At 44.9% G+C, this 24,631-nt stretch overlaps 1 protein-coding gene across 1 annotated transcript in view; it reads left to right on the forward strand.

Moving 5' to 3' along the window:
* Positions 1 to 21,843, forward strand: part of WDFY2 (WD repeat and FYVE domain containing 2) — a gene marked incomplete at its 5' end in the record, with an annotated part of 30,861 nt that extends 9,018 nt beyond the window's left edge. Inside the window, 9 exons of the mRNA XM_009577822.1 lie at positions 2,356 to 2,410; positions 9,720 to 9,870; positions 11,515 to 11,627; positions 12,561 to 12,687; positions 14,719 to 14,824; positions 17,859 to 17,960; positions 19,494 to 19,624; positions 19,966 to 20,074; positions 20,717 to 21,843. Of these exons, the coding sequence (XP_009576117.1) occupies positions 2,356 to 2,410; positions 9,720 to 9,870; positions 11,515 to 11,627; positions 12,561 to 12,687; positions 14,719 to 14,824; positions 17,859 to 17,960; positions 19,494 to 19,624; positions 19,966 to 20,074; positions 20,717 to 20,746 (924 nt within the window). The remainder of the gene's footprint in view (positions 1 to 2,355; positions 2,411 to 9,719; positions 9,871 to 11,514; positions 11,628 to 12,560; positions 12,688 to 14,718; positions 14,825 to 17,858; positions 17,961 to 19,493; positions 19,625 to 19,965; positions 20,075 to 20,716) is intronic.
* Between the last annotated feature and the right edge of the window lie 2,788 nt (positions 21,844 to 24,631).

A 24,631-nucleotide genomic window follows, 5' to 3' on the forward strand; every position in this document is an offset into this window, starting at 1 on the left:
ACTGAAACTGTGGGACTGTTCGGATCACGGAACAGAATGGCCATGTCAAATTTGTCAAAGGAAAAATGCAAAGAAAAATGAGAATGCAAACCACACTCTTCATCCCGCCTGAAGTCACCAGCATCTGTGTGCCACCACAGTGAAAGCTGGGATCAGTACCAGGACAGCCAAATTATGGGAAAGGCAGACATATTCTCCCACCATGTGTTGCAACAATTGAAGCCGTTTCCCTTTTGATAATGACAGCAGAAAGTTAGCATTCACAGCAAAGGGTCTTGCTTCAAGTAGGCTTTGTAGTAAAGCATTTCATGTGGTGGTTTAGCATTCTTCAGGCAGTGGTTAATGAAAACCACTTCCCCTGTAAGTAGCTAGGGAGGTATAGCAGATTTTTAACGTTCTGTGGTTTGTAGAGTTAAGGTGACCCTGGTATAGAAATTCAGCTGACTTAATTGATTTGTTACTGCTGTTTAAATAACACTCCCTACTGTCCTCAGCTGCCAGGGGAAAACTAATGGGAGGTGGAGCATATTAAGGAAAGGAAGATGAAGTAGAGCAATTCAAGAGAACATATTTATTACTAACTTATGAGCAGAAACCTAGAAACAGCAAAATACATAGCTGCCTCAACTCACTTGCAGTTGTTTTCCTGGAAGCTCAGATCTGTAGATGTTCCACAGATGAGTATCATAGCCCCTCCACCTTGGTGCCAAGCAGTAGATATGATGTGTTAGGGTAATCCTGGTGCTGGAAAGCTGTGCAGATTACCTATAGCGACTCCACAGAAAATGCAGAGTGACTTTTTTTTTAATTGCGGTTTGGAAACTGTGGGTAAATACCGGCTTTTTGGTGGTTAGAATGTCTTCTCATGCTCTTTTGTGCTAAACGTTTGGTTTGCCTTAAATACAGTCCATAGGCTCCTGAAGTCCAGTCCCCTCCACCTGCATGTTGCACAGTGCTTTTGACAATGCTTATACATGAATATTTCACTGTATGCTGTGAAACTGTATGCTTTAAAGTTTAGCTTATCTTGTATTTATAATGCTTCTTTTATTTTCACTCTGTTTCCAGATTAAATGAGTTAAGTTTTACTACTTCTGTCCCCAGGGTAGATTAGCTCAGGGAGTTTCTGTGTAGTTTGCTATAAATTATTAATATGATGTGTTTTTACACTCCCTGTTTTTTCTTCGTGTTTCTCTGAGTACTTGGTGTACACATGTAGATACCTGACAGCAGTTTGAAAGCTAATTCATGCGATGGGGCCACAGAGCCTACCCTTTGCCTGGGTGTTTCCTCCAGAGACATGTTGCAGGAGTTTTGTTGTGGCCACTCCAGCCCTGCTTTGAGCAACCTCTCCTCTTCAAAATGAGTGGCAAGGACACCCAGGTGCTCAATCAGTTTAACCACATGGGGTTTTTCCAGGAGCTGAGGCTGCCATGCAGACTCTTAGCTGCTGTTTTCATCATTTCCTCGTGCAAAAGCCATATCAGTGGTTAAACAGCAGCACCAAGGCAGCAGGACTGCAGAGCAGTCCCCATAGATGTGCTTTTCGCGGGCTGCAGGAGCAAGCCCAACTGGGTCACACCACGCATCTCTCGCCAGGCAGCCACAGCCTGTGCTAAGCCATCCTCCATCCCACACACAACTGCTTGTTAGCCACAATGAAGCAGTAGCAAAGCAAGAAAGTCTGCTTCTGAGATACCAGAATAAATATTAACCAATAGTGGGATAAGATCAAGGGGGGGAAAAGTCTGGGTTTCTATTTGTCTGAAGCACTGAGAGACTTTTGAGCAGAAACCTGAAATGTATTCCCATCGTGGATTATTGGTACCTAGTGTGGACTGAGCAACTTCAAGGGGCTCTTACATATTTATATTGAATTTCCTGAGCGTTCAGGTTGGGGTGTAGTGTATGCACACACATGGATACATGTATACACATATGCACGCACACATAGCTGTGTGCACATGCAGGTTTCTGCCCAGGCAGTCCTGAGCAATAGATGTTTGCTACATGCCAGATCTCAGGTCTCTCATTTTGTGGTACCTTGGCTTATAGCCAGCCATTTCTGTCAGCTTTTTTGACTTCTTTTTTAATAGTTCCTCTTTTATCTCCACCATTCTATTCAAGAAGCACTCATGATGATGTTTCTTAGGCAGCTTTAAGAAGTGAAATAATTTAGGTTTTTAGATGGAGGTACTCAAAATTTGCAAAGGTATAGACAGGGCTGTGCTTGCAAAGAAGGGAGAGCTTACCTTGGTAATGAATTCAAATTAAAACACTCTCAAACACTTTACATCTCAAACACTTTACATCTCTAAGCACTGTTTATTTTGTTTTTTCTTTCCCCTCCCTCAGGAATTCATTTTATCAGAAGATTACAACAAGATGACACTAGTGAAAAGTTACCAGGGTAAGAACCATGATCCGTGTTAATTGGTTTGTATTGTCATTAATTTTTGTTAATGTTCTCTTAAAGAGTGTGAATGGAGAGAAGTCCCCTTTACAAGGGACTTTTTTTTTTTTAAACTAATGTAAATGCTAGTTTTATCAATTGATCAATAATGTGCTTTGTTCTGAGATTACAAGATTTTTAAAGAGCTGTTTCATGTTCTGTTTTTCCTTTTAAGTGTTCCTTTGGAATATCATTCTAGACAGCAAACTGTCCAAAATCCAGACCACGTTTCGGGGAGAGGAGTATTAATTTTTAATCTTTAGTAATCCAGTGTATCTAGTGAAACAATTTAGGAAACTAACCCATCTTTTAGGGCTGAAGCATTAAGACTGTAGCTTTTGGGGTTAGTCTGGTTATATTTCAATAACTGTCAGCTTCAGTAATCTCAAGATTATCAGTGAATAGCTGTCATTATAAAAGGTCAAGAAATGCTAATCCATACCTTTTTAAATTATATTCTGGTATTCACTAATGTGATGTTTTAAGAAACCTAGCTATTTATCCTTGTCAAACCTCTAAAGGACACTGTGCTTGGGACGGCTATCCTTATAAAAGTAACAAATACATGCAACAATTTATTCTTATATCTCTTTTGCTGTTAGACGAAGAGGTGCTATGATATTGTATGGTATCATATCATATTATATGCTAAGCATTATGTTTCTGTATAGAAGCCTCTGGCATGTTGGCTTGAGATTTCTCACATACATTTTAAAATATGTATTTACTCATATATTTTGAGTTTTATACCTTGAGAGATTGAGAGGATAATTTAAATCTCTAAATGGAGGCTCTGGGGATCACTTTGTAACATTTTGTTTTTAAGGTATGAAAAGAATCTTGATTTTTACAGAGCACGGCTAACATGCATCAGCTTTTGAGCGTTTTACTTCAGCTCTTTCATGAATGCCTGGTGTGTTGTAAAATTAAGCTAGAATGCCTGCATTTCTTCTTAGGTTGTAAAAACTGAAGAAAAATATCTAATAATGATAAAATACATGTGAATCTTAAATAAGACTGCTGCAGTCTGACTGTATAAGTCTTTAGTATCCGAATTTGTGATTGCTCCACAATCACCAAAGTTTGACACACCTAGGTTTCCTATTCTTGCACTGAAGAGTCCTACTGACTGTTCTGTAGCCCCCCCTTTGTTATTAGCTCATCCATTTGCATGCTTGGATTCAATCTTGCAGGCTAATCACAGCCTAGGAAGGGTGAGCTGAAGTCTTTTCTTCTGCATATGCAGAACAATATATGCATGAGACCACCTTTCTTGCCGAGCTCTTCAGGGAAAAGGCTGAAAATTTTGGAAGGGGGAACATATATCTTGGCAGTATGGCAGAATAGCTAGTTGACTGGCAGCCCACCGAAGGCCTGGGGAGCACCCTCATAAAATTAAAGAAAAATGAAGGAAAATGAAGGCTGTTCTTATGGCCTTCTGCTGCAGTGCAGAGCATTGGAGGAGGCCTTTGGGTAGGAAGATGCCATGGAGAACCTCCATGGGTTGTCCTGTGGGAGAACCCCAAGAGTTCAGTTGGCATCCCCCAAATGTTGGACAACAGAGGACTCTAATGAGGGTCCATTAACATCAGTAGAGAGGCGGTACAACTGACCACAGTCCCAACTGGAGTTGCCTCCTTCCTAGACTGCCTGTCTCTGCATGGGAAGGTTTTTGATCAGTTCTGGTGATTTTGTGCCAGGAGTCTCAGACGATGTGTTAGAAGGTTTTATCTGAAAACTGTGGACTTATTTTAGGGTAAGGGAAGCAATACTTAGAATCATAGAATCACAGAATCATTAAGGTTGGAAAAGACCTCTAAGATCATCAAGTCCAACCAACAGTCAACCCAACCCCACCACGCCCAATAAACCATGTCCCTAAGCGCCTCGTCTACACGTCTTTTAAATACTTCCAGGGATGGTGACTCAACCACTTCCCTGGGCAGCCTGTTCCAAGGCCTGACCACTCTTTCAGTAAAGAAGTTTTTCCTAATGTCCAGTCTAAACCTCCCTTGGCACAACTTGAGGCCATTTCCTCTCGTCCTATCACTAGTTACTTGGGAGAAGAGACCAACCCCCACCTCGCTACAACCTCCTTTCAGGTAGTTGTAGAGAGTGATAAGGTCTCCCCTCAGCCTCCTCTCCTCCAGACTAAACAGTCCCAGTTCCCTCAGCCGTTCCTCATAAGACTCGTGTCCGGAAGAGGCATCATTTCAGTTTTAGCCCAAACCACAGCGATCGCTGACAGCGGACAGTGTCTGCCTTCAGGTGTTTAAGCCACTGTGTGCAACGCTTGCTGCCTGCTGTGTCCATCAGGGGCATGGACCCCCTTCCCCGTTTTCCTCCCCCACTTCCAGAGTTTGATGTTTGGTCTTTTCCTTGTTTAAGCTGATGAAAACTGTATTCCCCTAATTTAAAAAAGAGTGGCAGTGTGCGAGTGACCTAGTTTTGGAAGTGGAAAGGAAGTGTGATGATCCCAGGCTGCTGGGATCCCCCAAATTCATGTGTATGTGGGTGTTTGTATAGTAATCCCCTCTGTACAAGGGTTAAAGAAGCATTAGGGCTGGTGTTCTGCTTTCTGCACATTGCCAGCCACATGGGCAAAAGTTTGGTTTTGGAAAAAAATGCCCTCAGGTACTGTTTTTCTCCTGCACTGCCAGCTTAGGAAAGCCAGACCGCTCTTAGTGCTGCAAATGGAGATGGCGACCAGAGAGGGGGAAAGACAGGTCCCAATTTATTGCTACAAGAGGGACAAGACTCAGTGAAGAGCCATTCAGGTTCGGTAGGAAACTTTCCCTGGAACAGCAGTCGACAGCTGCTATAACACAGCCAGGCAGGACATGGGGATGGAGGAGAGCTTCTGCATGAAGATATGCTCTGCCCAGCTTACCAGCAATGCTAGCAGCCCACTCTGAGCTGCACAAACCCCTCTGGGCTGCTCCTCTGTCCAGACCAGCAATGACATGGCACAGAGTAAGTTACAGCAAACCAGGGACAATCTTGGGTTGCCTCAGCTCCACTGGAAAATGTCACCCAAAGTCCCAAGGGGCAATTTTGACCATACAAGAGAGGAAAACAAAGCAGAGATTCTCCACTGTTTGCAGCGCACTGATGACCTGAGGGTGCCCACTGCTCCGCAGCTCCCATCCATAGAGACATGCTCCCTGATTCTCCACTCCTCACGTCGTATGTTGGTAGGGGAGCGCAGCACCGGCTCCGCCACTTCCCTGGGCTCAGCTGGACCCATACTGGAGTCTGGGGTGTTGGGGAAGCATTGCAGAAGTGAGATGCTCTGGGAGCTGCTGTCAGTCACAGGCTCCTACACCTCCATTGGACCATGCACCGGGAGGTACTTCTATGCTCCTCACAGTTGCCTTCATCCAGGACACTGGGTTTACTGAGGGCATCAGTGGGACCAGAGTCCAACAGCACTGCTGCGACACAGCAAGGTGGGAAGGGCCCCGTGTTCACCATGCTCTCTGGGAGAATATGCAAGGAAGGGCCTCTTAGTCGTTTGGGTAGGCATGTCATGATCCAACAGAGGTGAACCTTCCTCACCTGGTCCAGGGTGACTCCCTCCACAATCCCATCCCCATAGTACACCTTCCTCACATGGCTCTGCCAAGGTATAGGGGTTGGCATAAGGATCTTGGCAAAGCCTTTGGGCAAGGAAAACCATAATTAAAAAGGACCATGTAGTTTTGTTGGGTATGGTGGCCTTACTTTAAAAAGTGTTGGGTATATGGTTTTGTTTAAAGTTTTCAAGTAAGGCCTTTACATTCTTCAAAGATATTTTAGGGGGAGTAAATAATTTTATTCAGTCTACTAAGGAGCTTTAGCTTAGCCATGCTGGCTGGTTTTGCCTGTGCTTTGCCTGTGCTTTGTTTGTAAATGATCAGCAATGCTCTTAAAAGTAGCACCTTGCCCAGTGACTGGCTGGCTCTTGATCACATCCCACAACAAGGTATTATTATTATAAGTGGCTGAAGCTGCTGTAGTGATTAAAGAACACTAATTGCATCTTGAAAGGCAATGAATATGCCTGCCAAATGGTCTGCTAGTGACAGAGGATGACAGCACATGCATAGGCTGTGCTTTGGTCTTGGCAGGCGTCTGCAGCCAGGTCGGATGTTGTACGGTGGCCGAGCACCGGCAGCGGACGTGGCTGGCCGTGCTCTGTGGAGGTTTTGCTGTGACACTGTGTCTGGAGTTGCAAAATCTTCCCTTTCTTGAAAGGGATCAAAACACAGAGATTGGGGATGTGACACAGCGTTAGTCAGGACTCCGGGGTGGGTCACGGGGCATTGGCCTCCTACAGGCACTAACTCATTCCCTTGCATGAGGAGGGGTGGTGCAAGCATTTGAACGGTGCCATTTGGGACACTCTGTGAGTGTTGAAGAAACCTTTCCCTCCCCTCAGCAGCCCCGGCTTCCTGCCCCCCCCGTGCCTCACAGGCTGGTCCTGCTGCATGGCTGTTGCTGCTTCCCGCTCTGCACAGCCTTCTCCACCCTGCTCCTTGCAACTGCACCTTCTTGCCAGGGGCCTTGTTTCCAGTCTGTTCCACCTCAGGATGATATAATAGCTCCTGCTTTGTAAATTTTTTTTTCTTAATTTATTTAACACGTGCTTGTTCTGCCAAGCAGGATTTGTAGACCTGCTTCTGCTCCATGCTTTCTGCAGCCTGCCCATTTGGGGGGTGTCCCCCTGCCTCCTTGCTTTCAGGCCAGCTAACGCCATGTCCTTACTTCTGCTTTCCCCTATGCACAGCCTCTTCTCTTGTGCTTTTCTTGCTCATGCTAAGCTTTTCTTTCTTACTACTAATTTCCACCTCTCTTTTGGTGTTTGCTGCTGCTTTTCACTGTTGTAACTCTCCCTTGCACCCAGCACAACCTCTTGCCCTGCACTGTGCGTGGCTGTGCGCTGGCTGTGCTTCTCGGACCTTTGCCTTTACACACAGCGCAGACCTTCCTTTCCCTTGCACTCTGGCTGCTGACATCTCGGCATGCACCTCCTGGCTGCAGCTGCTTTTGTCTAGGCATAGCCCTTCCATCCTCTCTCCAAGCTGCTCTTTGCACAGTGCTCACTGCTGCTTTCTCATCGCAGGAGTGCAGCTCCCCTGCTCCCTCCCACCCTCCTGCTGCAGATGGACCTGCTCCCTTCTCCTGCCTGCTGTTTCTCTACCTTCTGTACAGCATAATCTTCCTCTGCACATAGGCTCTCTTCTCATGCTGGCTTACACAGATCTCCTCCTGCTTGGTGCTTGCTGTGGCTTTTTCTGTACTGTGACCACGTTCACCCTCCATCCCCCCTTCTCCGTCCTGCTGTTGTTGCAGTGAGCAGCTTTGGAAGTGTTTGCTCCGCTTTTTTTTCTGCACACAAATGGTGATCAAACCTTCCGTGGATGAAGGACGAGCTTTTTGTTTGCTTCATGACCCTGAACCTGTGTTGATCCTAGGGCCCAGACCTCTTCATTGCTCTTCTATCAACTTCCAGCCTACTGACATTTTGCTTCTTTAAGCTTTACATGGGTCAAATTGCCTTTAAATGACAAGTGACTTTCTACTTGCATTTGTCCTCTCTTTCCTCCCTTACTTAGATGACCTAGCAGTAGCAGTTGCCACGTGCTGAGAAAACATCCCTGGACAGGCCTTGAACAGCCTGATCTCAGCCAGCTTTGCACATCCTGTGGAAGTGCATGGGTCTATCTACGGCACTGCTGGTGTACACAAGCTCCTGGGACATGTATATGAGGCCATCAGGGTGCATGCGTCCCATCGTGGCCCTTTCTGCAGTCACCACTCCACCAGCTAGTGCGGATGCCCCTGAGGAGACCAACAGATAGATAAAGACAAGCATTAGTCACCCATAGGGTCACTGAATTTCTTCCCAGAGAAGAAATCTGGAAGGCGGAAAGGAGAGAGGATCTGCTTAAAAGAGCTCAAGTGACTCCTGGGTGGTCCTCATCCCTCTATCTTGATTACAAACCTGGAGTTTAAAAGTGGGTGGAAACGAGAGCCAAAATCTGATCTCTTCTATGGGCAAGGGTGAAAGCTTCTGGGCACAGTTCACGTCTGACACTGTGGTTGGCAGCTGGACCAGTTCACAGTTAGGGCAACTTGTGTCAATGCACCTATTGAATTTTCTCCTTAGGGAATCTGGGTCTAAAAAGCAGTGTGAATCACGGGCAGATGTTGGCTTGTGCAAGCCTCCTATTCTTTGCTACTAGTTCCCCCTCATGGGATTTGAACACGTTTCTCATCTGTGCTGTATATTTGTATAGGGCAGGCAGCAATCTTCCCATACTGTTCTGAGGAATTTCTCTGCATTTCAAACAGAGTTTTTGGGGTGGTTTTTAAGCTTCTAAAGATATTTAATCTTTCCAGTGTGTCAGCTTTTACACAAACAAATACAAGGAGCCTGCTTTGTGCAACACATGTTGCCGGATCTCAGAACAGTAATAAACCAGTAGGGCTGTGGATTGAGGAGTATGGCATTCGCTGCTAAGTTACAGCTGGGAATAATTCTGCGTGTCTTTCCAGCCACTTGTTTTATTAAAAAGTCGGCTCAATCAGCACTTCATGACCAAGCCCACTGGTCATTCATACAAAAAAATGTCTGCACAAGCCTGGGTTCCCTTGCTTTAATGAAAAGCTTTTGATGGCTTTATTTAGGTAGCAGTAGAAATTTATTCCTTCAGCTGTTTTATTCATCTTGCCCAGCTGTGATCTTTTTAGTTTTTATTTTATTTTATTCCAATTTCCTTTTTAGCTGGTTTACATGCAATGCTAAAACTTTCCTTTGGTGCAGGGTTGTGCCTGTGCTGTAATTCATCATTCTGCTGGGGTACCACAATCCGCAGCCCAGATCCACCAGACCTCACAGCGGGAGGAGCGTCAGCGTAGGCATCTGCACTGCTGTCATAAAACCGGCTCAAAAGAAGTTTAAGTAGAGCCCAGAGTGCTTTCCACAATGGCAGCTTTGTTGGTGATGATACAATGATGGAAGGAAGACTTGTGCTACTGTAGGAGATAAATGGCTGCAACAGGGATGGAAGGAATTAAGTCTTGCTTCTGCTCTTTGTCATGCAAACGCTGAACATGCAGAGCAGGGACCTTACAAGCTTGCATGGTAGCTCGTGTCAATGGGATTATTAAACACCAGTTTCTTCTGTAGGGAAGGGTGAGCTCAGTGCAGTTGGTATTTGCAGTGGTCTTCTGCCCCCGTGTTCTTCTCCACAATGCGATTATATGTCTGCTTAATTTTCAGCTCATCAAAGCAGGGTCATGATGATTCTGTTTGTCCTGGAGATGGAGTGGGTGTTAAGCACCGGACAAGACAAACACTTCACGTGGCACTGTTCAGAGAGTGGCCAGCGGCTGGGAGGGTACCGCACCAGTGCAGGTGCCTGTGGCCTGCAGTATCCTTTGCTGAGCTCTCAGTTTTATTTCCGCCCTTTGGCACTTAAACAGCCTCTTTGGCTTATTTTTCTAGTTATCCTCCAAATTTTGTGCCCTGTATAGGTTCAGTGCTTTGTGAGAGAAACTGCTATTTAAAACCAATTTTAAAAACTGTCTGTTCTCCTTGCTTTGTCTCCTTAATACGTGGTGGCATATTTAGGTCTAAGCATTTCTGAGCAAAACAATGGGCGATCTGCAACCTATTGTGGTCTGCTATTGTAATAAATATGGACAGAGCCTTCATTTCAACATGCAGCGCATGCTTTCTTCTAAGAATTAACGGTAGCAAAGTAGGTCAGTGATCAGGTCAGTGTGCCTGGGTGTATGCATGGTAAAAATTAAATGACTTTAATATAAAATAATGAGTACTTGTCCTTCACTCTGGAACAGCCCACTATGTATTGGGAACTTGGGTTAACTAAAGAGTAAATGGCTCCAGAAATGGCACTCAAGTGGCTTATTCACCTAGAGCTGCCCCAGCTGCCTGACAATAAAAGAAATATTAATTCAGCTTTATTGCAAATGAAAAGGGAAGTGGAAAAGTATGAGCTCTTAGACTGAAACCAGGGGTTAGCATAAACAGACTTTTAGTGCCCCATAGTGTATGTGGTATAGATGACGTGTGTTTTGCTAGTTCATGGGAAGTGAGACTCACTCAAAATTACTGTCTGAACATGGACTTGCTTTATAGCATCTGGTCATTCAGCCAATCTAAATGGCATAAAGACTGAACTTAATTTTTAATTAAATGATAAATACTTTTGAAAGCATAATGCAGGAATTTGTTCTGTATTTCCTAGATCTCTCTAGAGAACGGACAGTTTCGAGTGATTCAAAATTTTGGAGGACACTTTAATTTGGGTCAACCAGGTAATGCTGATGGAGGGCAGAGGAAGGGAGAATCATTCACAAATATTGCAAAAAGCTTGGCAGAACCAGGAATGTGTTTTTTTCCCCCAAGATCCTGTGTGCATAAAATCAGTGCTAAGCAGTTGCTCCTTAAATATCCAGTATGGACTCTAAATGTGGAATTAAATTGGATGAAGAGGTCAGAATCTGTCCAGATAGGTGGTTCCAGTAAGTGGTTGAATGGGTCCAGATTTTACTCAGCTTAGAATATGATGTGTGATGCACCTGATGTAGCTCTCACATCCCCAAATACGACATAAAAAAATACCCCTTCATTGTATTCATAAACTTAACTCTAATGAAGAAGCAGAAAACTAGTAGTAGTTATTTCATACAATTTTGGAAAGGGAAAGTCCAACTGTAGCTAACAGTAGCTCTCTAAGTTAGAGAGCCTGGGGAGAGGACTCCTCTGCTCATGGCGAAGGGCTACTTCAAAGGTGTTTCATAATAAAAACACAGCTTGTGTCCTCTGGAATAGTCTCATTTGTTCTCACTCTTTGGTTTACTCAGGGAGACGGTGCTATTAATATGAACAGGCATGAGTTTGATGCCTAAAAGTACACTCTGAATACCTCCTTGAGCCTGGAGCACTATTCATGAGGTTGCAGTATACTTGTATTAAAAGAATTAACAAGTCATGAAAGGAATGCAAAGCTTGTATAAGCAATGTATTTTCCTCAGCTTTTATCTGTTAGATTTGATGTGGAAACTCGGCACGTGTTTGTTGGTGATCATTCTGGGCAAGTGACCATACTCAAACTGGAACAAGAGTCCTGCAGCCTTGTTACGACATTTAAGGGACACACAGGTAAGGCCTCAGGAGGAGACCCAATTTGGTTCTTCATCTGTGCTCAGCATCATGGTGGTTTGACTCTCCTGTGAAACACTAGGAAGGCTTGTGTCAGTGCATAGCGTGGAAGGGAGAAAGACCTTAAACTATCACTACAGCTCAGGGCATTTTATTCTTTATTGGTAAAAACGAGAGCAATCAGACTTCCGATCAGAAAACTTCTATGGCAGAAAATGCTGCAATCAGTAGCTGCTAATTAAAGCAGAGTGAGAGTAGAATGAGTTGTGGTACTTTGGGGGGAAAAGGATGCTCCTCGAGGAAAGACCCATAGTGGTAGATACTTTTGCCCAAGTGGAATAGGCACATCTTGGAGGCACTAACTGCTTGTTTCGCTGCTGGGACTTGTGCCCATCACACTTTAAAAGCAGCAACCCTGGAATGTGATCCTGCCATCTAGCAGAAAAAATGGTGGTCATTCCTCAGCGTTTTCTCTCCATATCCCTCCTCTCTGATTGAATGCTAATAGCTCAATCACGAGGTAGCACAAGGTAGTTCAATCCTCGTGCTAGGATACTGTGAAGATGCCCATAATATTCCACACTTGCTTCCCTTTTGTAATAAAATCTATCTCCTGGAATGACGGAGATGAAAATCTGTGTAGTCACACCGTGACCATCCTTCTACCATGCTTTACTGCTCAGTGGATTCATCTATGCGAGTGGCAGCAGAGCCCTCTGCCCGGAGAAGAGCAGGATGGGGCTTCAGTAGGTTTTCTAGGCTGTTAGTTTTCAACTAGCAAGCACAGTGGCTGCATGGCCTTTGCTAAAGAGACCTGCATTTTAATCACTATCTCTCCATATTTTTTATTGTATCTTTATATATATATTTAGCTACATTCCTGTCTTCCACTTTCTGTAGTGAAATGACTGTTGTGTACATCTCCTATTTCAGGTGGTGTCACTGCTCTCTGTTGGGACCCAATACAGCGAGTTTTATTCTCGGGCAGTTCTGATCATTCCATTATAATGTGGGATATTGGAGGAAGAAAAGGAACAGCCATCGAGCTGCAAGGACATAAGTACGTTCAAAGCCCTTCCTCCTGCTTTTATGGGAGAAAAGCTAAAGGCAGAAGCCATATCTGGAAACAAACAGCCCAAAGGTTACAGTCTTCACATGCCTCAAGCTTGTATGTGTGACTCCCTGTGGCCCATATACAACTGGAATAAGTTGCTTATAGTAAGTTTTTCAGCGTTGGGCCCACAGGCTGGTTTGAGAGTCTGCAAAGGGTGGTGAAGGAAAACACAGTATCTGTAGTCCTGAATGTGTTATGCCAGAGCTTGCACCTTTGTTGGAAAGAGGAGGGTCCTCAAATGAGAACATCTGCAGAGAAATTCTCGCTTTTTAGGTGTGAAGGTCTTTCCTTCCCCTAGAGGGAGCATCAGGCTTGGACAATTAGTCCATTTTTCCTCCACGCTAACTTTTTCTATGCCACTTTACCTACAGCCTGAATTCCAAGTATTGTGCTTTACCCATAGGGGCCTTCACCATCTCCTCAATGCAAAGAGGCTTCATCTTCGCACGTACAGACTTCACATTTGCGTAGCATAGCAGAAGTCTTTGAAGAAGAGTAAACCTGTGCTGGGTGTTGAGCAGAGATAGAGTGGCTCTAGTTGCAATGACATCCTAGCCTTTTAACACTGACAATGCAACAAGTTTGTTTTAGTGTATTGGGAGTGCGTATATGTGGGACTTGCATGCCAGGCTCAGGTCTGGAGAGGCAAAATCCCATGTTGGTTTTGGTCTAACAGTTTCTTACATATTCATACATTTCTTTTGAGTGATGCTGCACTCTGCTGAGCGATTTGGATGCTGCTGGGATTTCAGAGCACTGCAGAGCTCTTGCTGAAATTCCCAGATCACCCTCGTACCCTACCAGTGGTGCTTGCTAATGCACTGCTGCTAGATTTATTGCTGTGGAAATTAGTTCTCCTAATACAAAGTTAGTCTCTGGATTTTAATCATAGAATCATAGAATAGTTTGGGTTGGAAGGAACCTTTAAAGGTCATCTAGTCCAACCCCCCTGCAATAAGCAGGGACATCTTCAACTAGATCTGTGGCATGGCTGTTGGCTGGCACTGTACAGTATAGAGACCTGGTCCTAAGGACAACAGGGACTAAGAAACATTTCACCTGATGGTGCCACTGGCGTCGTCAGGCAGGCGCTGTTAAGGCAGGCTGTGTTGTACCAAATTGTCCCGTAAATGCATTCCCCTCTGGAGGAGCAGCCATACACACAAGCAAGTGCGTTAGCATGGAAGTCCGTTTGGTAGATGAGACCAGTGGTGGTAGCAAAGAAAACCAAATGTTATGGGATATTCCAGTTGCTGTATGCTTGGTTACTGATTATTCTTAATCTTGTTTTTTCCATAGTAGTGTTGTACGGTCTTTGTTTCCCAGGTTGTAAATGAGCTTGAGGTGAGGCCTGGTTTTCTTTCTTTTATGAAGGAATGAGCACAGCTTTGGGGGTTTAAACTGCATTATTTCTCCCATGCTGCTTTTTCCTTAAAAGAAGAAGCAAAAGCACCTAAATCTTCTACCTTACTTTGGGAAGGCTTAGGAACAATTTAGTGATTCTTATATTATTTTTGATACTCTCTATGCTTGTTAGGGTTAAAAGAAAATCTTCAATAGTTCCTCAGTGCTTCACTCCTAGATGTGGCAGAGATTTACGAAAATAAAGTTGTTACTGACTTTGTGACAAGAAGGTACCTTACGGAGGCTGTGTTTGTGCATCCAGATGTGCCTTCAGAGAAGCCCGGAGCTGCAGCTCTGTTTGGGGAGCTGAGACCTCCCATCTCAGGAGCAGCAAAAGCAGTTATCAGAACAGGTCTTTGCTTTTGTGGATCCTGCTCAGATGAGCAACACTCTGGTTCTGGTCCCAGCTGGACAGCAAAGACTGATTTGCATCTGATGGATGCCATGTACAGTGAGGTGGGGAGGGAAACATATGGGCAAACAAGTGGTTTATACTGCTTTATTGTATATTCTATGCTTACTTGTGTGCTAGCCGTAGATGGTTGATTAGTAACTGTCTTGTTTCTTTTTCAGCGATAAAGTTCAGTCTCTCTCCTATGCTCACCACACTCGACAGCTCATCTCCTGTGGTGCAGATGGGGGAATCGTTGTCTGGAACATGGATGTTGAGAGGCAGGAGGTAGATACTTGGTTCTTGTCGATTTGGTCTGAAACAGTCTTGGGCAGAAGGGGCCTTTCTAAAATGTGCAACTTTCAACCTGAACAAGATCATTCCAGGCTTTAAAAATGTTTTTGGACATGCTCCAGTTGTTATACAGCAATTATGCAGTGCCTTTGATAATATGGTCCAGGGGAAATCGTCTGGCAGAAAATGTGTATTAAGTAGGCTGCTAAATGGCTCTTACCCTTTACATTACTGCTCTGAAAGACATCCTCTGAGGAGGATATCGTGAGATGTTCTGCTTTGTTTTTCAGGACATCATGAGAAATATTATCAGTTTAGAGGTAAATGGATGGATTGATAATTATTAGGGTTTTTTAGTAAACAAAACAAGAAAGCTCTTTGTCATCCTGGAAACCTGCAACCCAGTGGTTTTTTTCCTGTTCTTGCTAGAAAGACATTTAACTAGGGCTTCAATCTCACCTGCTACTCAGTCTTGCTTCCCTCCGGTGTAACCACGTAAAGTGGGGTAAATGGTGACTTTGCCAATCCAGACAGTAAGATTTCACCCACGCGCTCCTAATTGCCTTTGTGCTGCGCAGCCAACAAATGTAAGCGGGTGCAAAAACGCACCCTGGGTCTTTGGCGCTGTGGGAGCAGCCTCCGCTCTGCAATTTCTGAGACCTGACTCAGAGAGGGGGAGCGAGTGCTGTGCTGAGTGAGTCAGGCATCAGCCCTGCTCGGCAGCATGGCAAATCCTGGTAACGTGAGTCATGGCAACATGGTTTTAGCAGCATGGGCTTTCACCAGCTTTGCTGGTTCTCAAGGGTTTTGGTCTCCCCAGGCTGTGTGTGTGTCTCCCTGGAGCGAGGAGGAAAGCTAAGTGGAAAATTGGATTTAAAAAAACTACTGAAATAGGCCTAGGCAGGAACTGAGCTCCCTTTTTTATGTGAATTAGCATTCCAGTTGGCTCTCTTTAATTGCTAATCTAATGGCCAATTATGTCATCAGCTCCAAAAGTGAAACGAAAGCAGAGCGGCTTCCTCCTTCCCAACAGATGTTTCCTTTTTGCTGCAACTTGAACATCCAGAAATGAAAGCCTTTATTTGCTGCCTTCGAAAGGCTACAGTAAGGGTTAAGACTGGCTTGTTGCAAAACAGGCGGTAATGCTGTGAGAAGGCTGGTTTAAAAAATGGAGGAGAAATATAATTAGCTAAATGAGGGCTTAACAGCAGGTGCTAACGGGGTGCACTGCTTTCTCTGCCTATGGCTATGTGGGCTTGTTCGTGTTATCAGTAGTGCAATAGGGTGCTCATGGCACTAAACCACCCTTAAAACCTTTGAGATTTTAATACCAAACATTGGTTTGTGTGCTCAGTACTCACTTTGATGCTCTCAGATTTTCCCACATCTCTGAGATTGCATTAGAGTGAATTAAGCCATTTTAGCCCTTGATTTTTTATTTTAATATTTATACACGCAGATGTAAATCTGTAGGCATCAAGCAGAAAGACAGTTGTGGGTAGCAAAGACAAGGATTTGCCCCAGAAGGATGAACTGCCTTCAGAGTAACTGGCAGAAGTAGTGAAGCAGGCGGTTGCTTTATTGCTGGGGGTCAAAGCTATCCTGGGAGCTGAGGGTCTCCATCAGCTGTACCTTGTCTTTGTCTGGCTTTTGTATTATTTTTAATTCTCAATCTCAGCTGTGTTTCTTGCCTTTTTAAATTGCAGCGTGTGCGAACCAGTGGCTCTGATAAGACAACTGCAGTTTGCTAATAGCACTTCCTCACAAAGTATTAAACATTATTTAGTGTTTATTTAATCTCATGGGATTGGTGGGGCTGGTGAGAGTGTGTTGCAGTGGTGCCAAGGCAGCGCTGGCAGGGATGTCCTGGTCTGGCTGGGGCTGCCCCACTGTAGGGACAAGACGGACCCGCTTGCCAGCACCGGCTTTGGACTGAGCTCTTGTCCTGGCGGGGCAGAGAAAGGAGCAGAAGTCATCTGCGGGGAAGGGGGGTTGCTCTTGCTAGGCCAGGTTAGGACAGACAGGCTGACAGCCAGCTGGATAGGGGTCAAGAACCAAGACCCTTCCTGGGTCTCACATCCCAGGGAGGGTTTCCTAAACATTGTGGGGAGATGCACTGTCTGTCCCCCAGCAGCTCAATGCGAGAGAAGTGTCGGGGGACCCAAATGTAGGGGAGGAGATCAGTTGCCCCCTCCACATGCCCCCCTGCCACTTCAGGCGTTTCCTGAGCTTTTTCAGGATCTGGCAAGACTTGCTTCCCTGCAGGGTGTCTGGTCCATGCTGCTCCGCACAGCAAAACCTGGCTGCAGGAGAAGGAAGTGCCTTTAATATTTTCTTTCTTTTCTTTACATCTTCTTACCCACTTCATCCACAGCGTGAGGGCAAAGCTACGTGCTGTGTTAGGAAATGGAAAATGTTTCTTCCATCGTCTTTCTGTAAAAGCAGGAAAAGAGCTGGTTTGGGTTTTAGGCTTGTTCAGGTGAATCTCATCTTTCTTGCCCCTATGTGTGATTTGTAGCACAGATACCTCTGACAGCAGGAACGCCTCTTACAGTATTGAAAGAAAGAAAGAAATAATAATAAAACCCCTCCAGCATTTCAGATACTTCTCCCTTCACTCCAGATGAGTAGCTTGGCTATTGGAAATACTAATTACCCCCAGTTCCTACCAGAGGCAATAGCAGATGATAAATGCTGTCCAGACAGGACAGAATATTTTTAAAAGCTTAATTCCAAACTTGGAGAGGTGGGAGAGGCTTGCTTGTTCCTGGATTATAATCAAACTCTGCTTCATGATTTGGATGAGACATGTCCCTCCTGTGTCCTTCAAGGCTCAGAGCTGAGCCAAAAAAGACATCCCATGGAACAGTCAAAATGGCTTCTTGTGAAAATGGGGATTTTTAATCAAGTTTAATTCACCATGTTACTGCACCCCAATACATCTTTCTTGTCCTGTCTCTGGGGTCCATTGGAAGCTTTTCTGTTTGTTGCTCACTCCCGCTTGTGTCTATGTGTCTGTGTGTTGCAGACCCCTGAGTGGCTGGACAGTGACTCCTGTCAAAAATGTGACCAGCCTTTCTTCTGGAACTTCAAGCAAATGTGGGACAGTAAGAAAATAGGCCTCAGGCAGGTTTGTATGGGTTCTTTGGTGTGTTAACATGGTGCAAATAGGCTTCTTGCTCATAATAGATCATAGTAACCTTTTTTCCCCTAAAGCCTTGAGAACATGCACTTTGTTCTTACACTGAATGCTCAACAGTGGGACAGTAAGCTCCCCTCTGATCAGGCTTGATTTTGTGGTCAAGAGGAACACACTTCTTTTGTCTTTTTTTTTTTCTTTTTTTTTTTTTTTCCCCCTTGCAGCCAGTCCCAATAGCAAATGCATATAATAGACCTTGGGCTGACTAAATTGGTTTTAGGCTGTTCATGGCTTTAGCCATGTGGGATTTTGCTTATTGTTAGTTGAATGTGTTGTAGAAAGAAATTTGTAACTGATTTTTGGAGATTGTCCTGGAATCAAAGCTGTTTTCAATGGGCTTGGGTAAACATCTGTAACTGCTCAGGCTCTTTTGGAAAAGGCTTATTGGTCTGCTTGGAACACGTTGCTGTGTTTTCCTGCCCAGCAGGAGAGGGCTGCGGATTGCAGGCTTTTGGGAGAGGGATGAAAAAATTCTAAAAGGGATGTTCTCATAGAGCTTGGAGAAGTCAGGTGTCTGGGGCAGGGCTGAGCTGCATATTCCCTTGATGAAATGCTCATCACCGCAGAGCCTGGCTCTCCTACAGCTGGCGAGGCAGCCTTGTGGTCCTACACAGCTAGTGCATATGAGAATGCGAGATGGGTAGCATCAAAATGCAGAAACACTAGTGCTTCTGGGGCTGAAAATGGCCAAAGAAGTTGACCGAGATGATTAAGTGGTAGATGTTTATACTTAGAGGCTGGGATAGGACTCCAGAATGACACTGCGCTAATGTAGCCCTGTCTTACCTTGACCTGGAGATGTTTTAATGTGTCACGTGCTGCTGAGTGGTGGTGTCATCCCCTACGCCCCAAAGTGAGACTCCCGGGGACAGTGGTAATTACAGCTCCCAGCCCTGCAGCAGATGCCCGGCTGGCTGGGGCATATCTCCTGGGTGCGTGGGGGGCTCTTTGTCCTGTCCTCTCCTCTCTAGCTGTGCTAACGAAAAAAGGACAGCTTGGACTTTCTTCTTCTGCCTTCTACCCTGTTGAAAACCCACTGTAACACTGGTCACAGTGTAGAAGCCCTGACCCACAGCTACATCCACAAGTGTCAAGTGGTGGAGGTGGCGATGATTTACTGGGTGGTGTATGTTTGTCACCCTGAAGCTTGGGAGAGAGGTAGAGTCCACCTAGCCTGGGTAGTGCTTTATCTGCCACTTCCCAGTGTCCATGCTAATGATCAGCTGCTGCTTGCCCCAGGTAGTGGAAAAGGGGAAAAAAAGTTAGATTCCTCCCCCTGTACCCCGCCACCCATTTATTCTGAAGTCCTTGCCTGTTTTCCTTCATCTTCTCTGGAAGAGTCACTTTCCTGTTTGCTGCAGCCTCGGCTGGATCTTGCTGGGGTGAGATGGTAGAGCCAGTGGGACCTGAGCAGTGACCTGAGTTTGTGGCTGAAGATGTCTTTCCGCATGTTGTCTCCTACAGCATCACTGCCGGAAGTGTGGGAAAGCTGTGTGCGGTAAATGCAGCTCCAAGCGCTCCTCCATCCCGCTGATGGGGTTCGAGTTCGAAGTGAGGGTCTGCGATAGCTGTCACGAGTCCATAACGGATGAAGAGTAAGTGTGGACACTGAGCCGGCTTGCACAGTGGGGCAAAGCTCCTGTATCTGGGGGGGCCTGGGTGGATGTGAGGCTCCAGGAGGGAGCAGTCTGGCGGGGTGGTCCCTGGGCCCTTTCAGCAAGATAAGCTTCTGTGGTGCTTACCAAACTGGGAGGGATAGAGCACCCTCCACCTGTGCTCCTCTCATGCCGGAAAGGTCTCAAAGTGGAGTTTACAGGGAGGTTGCTGAATTAATGACTTACAGCAGCATTCAAATACTTATTTCCTCAATAGAGAACATTTTGGGGGAAAATATTGCAGTCACAGTCTTTGCAGATTTTTTTATTTCTTTCTTCAGGCGGGCGCCCACAGCTACTTTCCACGACAGTAAGCACAACATCGTTCATGTACACTTTGATGCCACCAGGGGATGGCTGTTGACCTCGGGGACAGACAAGGTTATTAAGGTAGGGCGAGGAGGTTGCTCTAGCTCCTGTATTTAATTTCCCCTTCCTCTCCCGTGTGGTTGCAGGTATGTCCTACCTGCTTTCTTCCACCCAGAGACCTCTCACTGATGGACTTCTGCCCAATAAGGACCAAAGAGGTCTTGGTCTATGAAGTTGTTGCCTGAAGGGGCTGGGACAAGTGCTCACTGTAGGTTTTCCTCTGGGAAGACAAACTATTTCAACACGGTGAATCTTTCTTTGTGTGGCTAAGTAAAGAAATAGCTAAAATAATGAATAAGTTTATAACAAAGTTTCAATAATTTTTAAAAAACCCTCACAATGTGTTATGACTATGCTAATCATTCAAGTTAGCAATATAGTGTGAGTTTTTTGATTTCTCTTATGGCCAGCTATGAACCTGGCTCATAAAGGTAAAGAATAGTGACATACAGAATGTCATTTGGTCAACCTCCACCAGTCTGACATGAGTGCTGGAAAATGAAATCAAACTTCTTCAGACTTGCTGCATCCACCTATAACCATGTAGCCTCTCTTAAGCAAAAAAAAAAAAAGGTGCAAATTATTTAGAGGTGACATTATATACTGTATTTTATTATCTTTTACCATTATTCACTAAGTTGTTATATTTTATTGTATTAACAGTTGTGGGATATGACACCAGTAGTGTCTTGATGGTACATCAGTGGAACTTGAAAGGTGATATTTACAGAAGAAACAGATTTCCTGACCCTAATCATACTGCAGAAGATAGATATCGCGGGCGCATATGGCAGATGAGAAAGGAACTAATGCGTTTACAATGATTTTACGTCCTCTGCTTGATCAAGGCTGGACATTTGCACGAAGACTCTTTCCACTTATTCTCAAAATATACAAGAAGATATTTTTTTAACTAATGGTTTGTACGATCTGACTTCAGTTGTCTTGAGTTGTTTGGAAAATCTGTGTGCGGTGCAATTTTTAGTTTTTATATTTCACTATGTCAAGATGCTTGCTGCTTTGTACAGAGGGTTCTTGGGTTGTGTCTTACCATGTGAATTTTCGGTATCAACATACTGTATAAGGCAATCGGCTCTCCCTGCAGCGAGTACCTATTGGTTTGGGATGTTTCTGCTGACCATGCTCTCTTCAGTGGAGGAACTCCAGGCGCTGCATTGCGTGTTCTCCGGGTGCATCACTGAGGAACTGATGGACAATTGCAATTCCTAAAAGGGCTCTACCATCTACTTGTCCTAGCGGACATCATCTCATCCAGAGAGGAATTTATTGGTTTGTAGTAGCTAAAATCCAGCTTCCTGCCTCTTCCCTTGCTGCACAAGTCGCAGAACCAGGGGGCAGGTTGCTTAGCAACTAATTTCTACAAAAACTGAAATAGTTTTCCGCCTCAGAGCGTTACAAGGAGCGCACAGACCCGTTTGAGTTTGATGAGGCTGACAGGCTGATTCAAATTAAATTATTGGCAACAGGAACTTTTGGGAGTGTGTGCATGGGGGGGGGCAGATCTAAGACTGGTCTAGGTCTGAAAAGTCTGGTTTACCTCTACCTCTACCTTGCACAGCAACATTTCAGCATTTATACCTGTCTGTGTTGTTGAAGATGAATTTGATTTTCCTGTTTTCCATATGGTTAGTCATATTTATTTTTTAAAATGCTGATGGTTTTTATTAATTTCCTCAATAGACCAGAAACTGATACTGCTGAACTATGCCCATTGTCCTGTTGTCATATTTTACGGTTTCTTTTAAAAATAAAAGGTATTTAAAAACCTGGATTGACCAAAATTACCTTTTTAGAAGGATGTTGTCAAGACGAATAAACAAAAAAAGCCCTTTTTTTCCAAAGGGATCTTATCTGAAGAGTCAACTCTCTGTTCCTTTAATCCATTTCACTTTTTAGCACGCTATTGCTGATGCGCTTCAAAGAAACTGGTGTAGAGAATAGAACTGCAGATCAGACCTAGGGCTTTCCTCTATCTCCTGTTTAAGCAGGCCTCGTGGCCTGTAGCTGCTGTGACACAGCACATCAGTGGTGCTCAGTCTTGCCCCATTTTGGACTTTACTTTTCCCCTCTAAAGTGGGGAGGCCATGAGGTTTACCACTACAGAGCACATTGCTACCTAGAGAAGCCTTGTGTTTTCCCTTGAGTGATAACGCCAAAAGAAAATAAAGCTTCTCCTTTGTTTGGCCAGCAGTAATTCATTTTTGAGGAGATAAAAAGGTTAACACAATCCTTGGCCTTAATTCTAGACCAGTGAGCTGCCACAGTAAAGGGTGAGTGGACTTTCGTGTGCGTGTTGCAGGACTGCTACATATTTTCAGGGAAAATTCTCTTTTTAAACATCCTATAAACTGTGCTTAAGCATTTTGCAGTCATGTTCTCTGAAATGATGCTTGGCTTTCCTGGTCATGCAGCCTGTTGTTGGTTCCCCTCTAGGCAGCATATTTTAAAGCATATTTTCAAACATAATTCACACAGCACTAAAAAGATTCTTTTTCCAGCTTGAATGTTAATTGTTTTCTAAGTCCTCCCACTTTCTCTCCTGGAAGCTAGATGCTTGTTTCCTCTTGGAAGGCTTTTCCTTACACCTTGTGCATGTTTTCTGATGACTGAAGTGTTCTTGGCTGATGAAGCTATGCAAGATGAGCAAGTCGCCTGCCAATATTTCATTCCAACTGGAGAAGATGTATGAAACTTTGCTGGACTAACCTGTTCCACGTTCCCTTGGGCTCAGGGCCGAAGTCCTGACTTGGTTTGCTGTGCAGAGAGTATCTCTCATGGTGGCAGAAACATGGGAGCACCGAAGTGAACTTAAATTGCTGTTCAGCACTCTGTTCCTGAGGAGACGTAGCAGTTGCAACAAGCCTGGGACTCCACCATGGATTGTGCTTACGCTGGTGGAGCGGTGGAGTCAGCAAGCTGAGGATCTGCCCTGAGTCAAGGCTAGTCCTTTTGAACATGTAACATTCAAACAAAGGTGAGGAATCGACTCCAAAGGATACTAAATTTGGGAGCGAGGTGTGTTTGGACTGCTCTGCAGTAAACTCTTGGCCACCCCCGCCTTCTCTTCCAAGCAGCTGTGGGTTCAGTGTTGCTTGTGGGTGGATGCTGGGTATACAAATCCATTTTGCAAAATTTTCCTTGCTGTTCTTTCCGACTAAACTACCTGCAGGGTTATCTGAATTTAACCTGAACGTTCCCTTATCTTGCAGTCTCAGGACAGACTGTCTTGGCTTAGAAAGTGATATAAGCTGAAAGTGAAGCTGGAGGAGAAGGGTAAGTGGGTCCCTTTGCTATGACCTTAAGAACTGTAATGTAGAGATATGAAGGGAAAATAAGTGTCTCTAATTCAAACAATAATTCCTTTACCTCCCAAATGAAACAAGAAGGATTTGACGCTGGGCGAGTTAAAATGCCTGCCCTCCTGTTCTGCCATGTTAGGGTAACAGTCTCAATTTCTTCTGTCTCCTAGATGCACACAAAAAGGGATCCCTGTTGCCTGGTCCTTTTATTTCCATTTTAGTTGCTGAATAACAAATCTGAGCTATTTTTATGAATTGCATTATTGGGGAGCGGGGGGAGGGTGCCTTTTGGTACAGATGTAAACTATGCAGCACCCCCACACACACCCACACACACTCAAACGAAGCAAAGTCCCTTTTCCCCCAGGGTTGCTGAAGTGCAGCAGCAGGCTTTTAGTGATACCTCCTGCTGTGCCGAGGGGCGTACAAACAATGCTGGCCTTCCTCTGCACTTCACTTCAGAAAAATTGATTTTCATTTGTCTCTTAGCTGGTGTTTCCTTGGGGGAAGAAGCAGCATTCTTCAGAGCATCTACCTGCCATTCTTGGTTTTAAAATGAACGGTATCTGTAGCACTTAGGCAGATGATGGGGCAGGCACTGGTTGCACACACAGTGCCTGAGCAGCTGACTTGAGCCGCTTGTGTTCCAGGTGGCTGAAGGAAGATCAACCTGAGCCCCAAACTTCAGTCTTTTTAAGCTGAAAATACTTAAGTAAAGGGAAAAGTATGTGGGCAACTGCTTGCAATGATAGCACTGATGGTCCTTACATCTACAGGAGACTAACATCATGGTTAGACATGGTTGAAACGGGGTAGTGCATAGGGCTAAAAGTCAGCCAGCGTAACAGAGAATAATCCTGAGTGCTGACATTAGTGTGCTCAGCTGTCAGCACTCTTGTCTACAGCTGCTCTTTACAGTGAAGCCCAAGTGACCTCCCCACCTCATCCTCTTGAACTTGAGGCCATCACCTGAATGTCAGCATATTGACTCTTAGCACATCAAAAGTGGTAACTGCGCTCTGCCTGAGAGGGTGGCATGAGTATCTCCAGTACTGGGAAAAGGAGGGATGTGTCCCCTCTGTGTGGGGTTGGTTGCTGAAAAGAAGGTGGGTGGCTGGATGCTCAAAAAGGATTGTGCATGATCCAAAAAAGGTGTAGGGGGAAAAAAAGTTTGCTTTATGCCTGCTGAGGAAATCACTGTTAGAGAGGACTTGCAACTTTTTTCCCAACTGTGCCCAGTTCTGGGCTCCCCAGTACA

This window comes from Fulmarus glacialis, unplaced genomic scaffold (assembly GCF_000690835.1).
Source record: "Fulmarus glacialis isolate BGI_N327 unplaced genomic scaffold, ASM69083v1 scaffold8305, whole genome shotgun sequence".
In the NCBI taxonomy this organism is placed as follows: domain Eukaryota; kingdom Metazoa; phylum Chordata; class Aves; order Procellariiformes; family Procellariidae; genus Fulmarus; species Fulmarus glacialis.